Source organism: Tupaia chinensis, unplaced genomic scaffold (genome assembly GCF_000334495.1).
Source record: "Tupaia chinensis unplaced genomic scaffold, TupChi_1.0 Scaffold143642_1, whole genome shotgun sequence".
In the NCBI taxonomy this organism is placed as follows: Eukaryota; Metazoa; Chordata; class Mammalia; order Scandentia; family Tupaiidae; genus Tupaia; species Tupaia belangeri.
The window spans coordinates 519,196-519,704 of NW_006203490.1; the positions used below are offsets into that span (position 1 = coordinate 519,196).

The window sequence follows — 509 nt, forward strand, 5'->3', positions numbered from 1 at the left end:
GCCGCCCCTGACGTGAACAGCACGATGGCTTTGAGGCAGCTGTACTCGGCCGAGTCGACGTGCAGCGCCTTGAGCTTCTCCACCTGCTCTTGGAAGATGCGGATGTGGTCCATGAAGGCCACGACGCGGTCGGCGGACATGGGCGAGGCGTGCAGGCCGGCGGCGGCCAGCAGCGGCGCCACGTGCAGCGGCATGGAGCACTGGGCCGCGTTGAGCACGAACAGCTCGCTCCAGGTGAGGCGTAGCAGGGACACCTGGTCGGTGATCTGCAGATCCGGGAAGAAGGGGATGTTGCGGGCCCACTCGACGGCACTGAAGAGCAAGCGCGCGGCCAGCTCGCAGATGTTCTCGATGCCCATGATGTTGTTGGGCTGCATGCACTGGCTGCCATAGCGCGACGTGGGATAGGGCTCGGCGCGCAGCAGCAGCGAGATGTAGCCGGACAGGTAGCAGTGGCCGTTGAGGGGGTCCCCGTTGGTGAGTGCGTACTGGCCTGGATTGGGCTGGGT

At 65.8% G+C, this 509-nt stretch overlaps 1 protein-coding gene across 1 annotated transcript in view; it reads right to left on the reverse strand.

Moving 5' to 3' along the window:
- Positions 1-509, reverse strand: part of NR2F1 (nuclear receptor subfamily 2 group F member 1) — an 11,752-nt gene that overhangs the window by 5,768 nt on the left and 5,475 nt on the right. Inside the window, exon 5 of the mRNA XM_027766704.1 lies at positions 8-503. Coding sequence (XP_027622505.1) covers positions 8-503 — 496 coding nt within the window. The remainder of the gene's footprint in view (positions 1-7; positions 504-509) is intronic.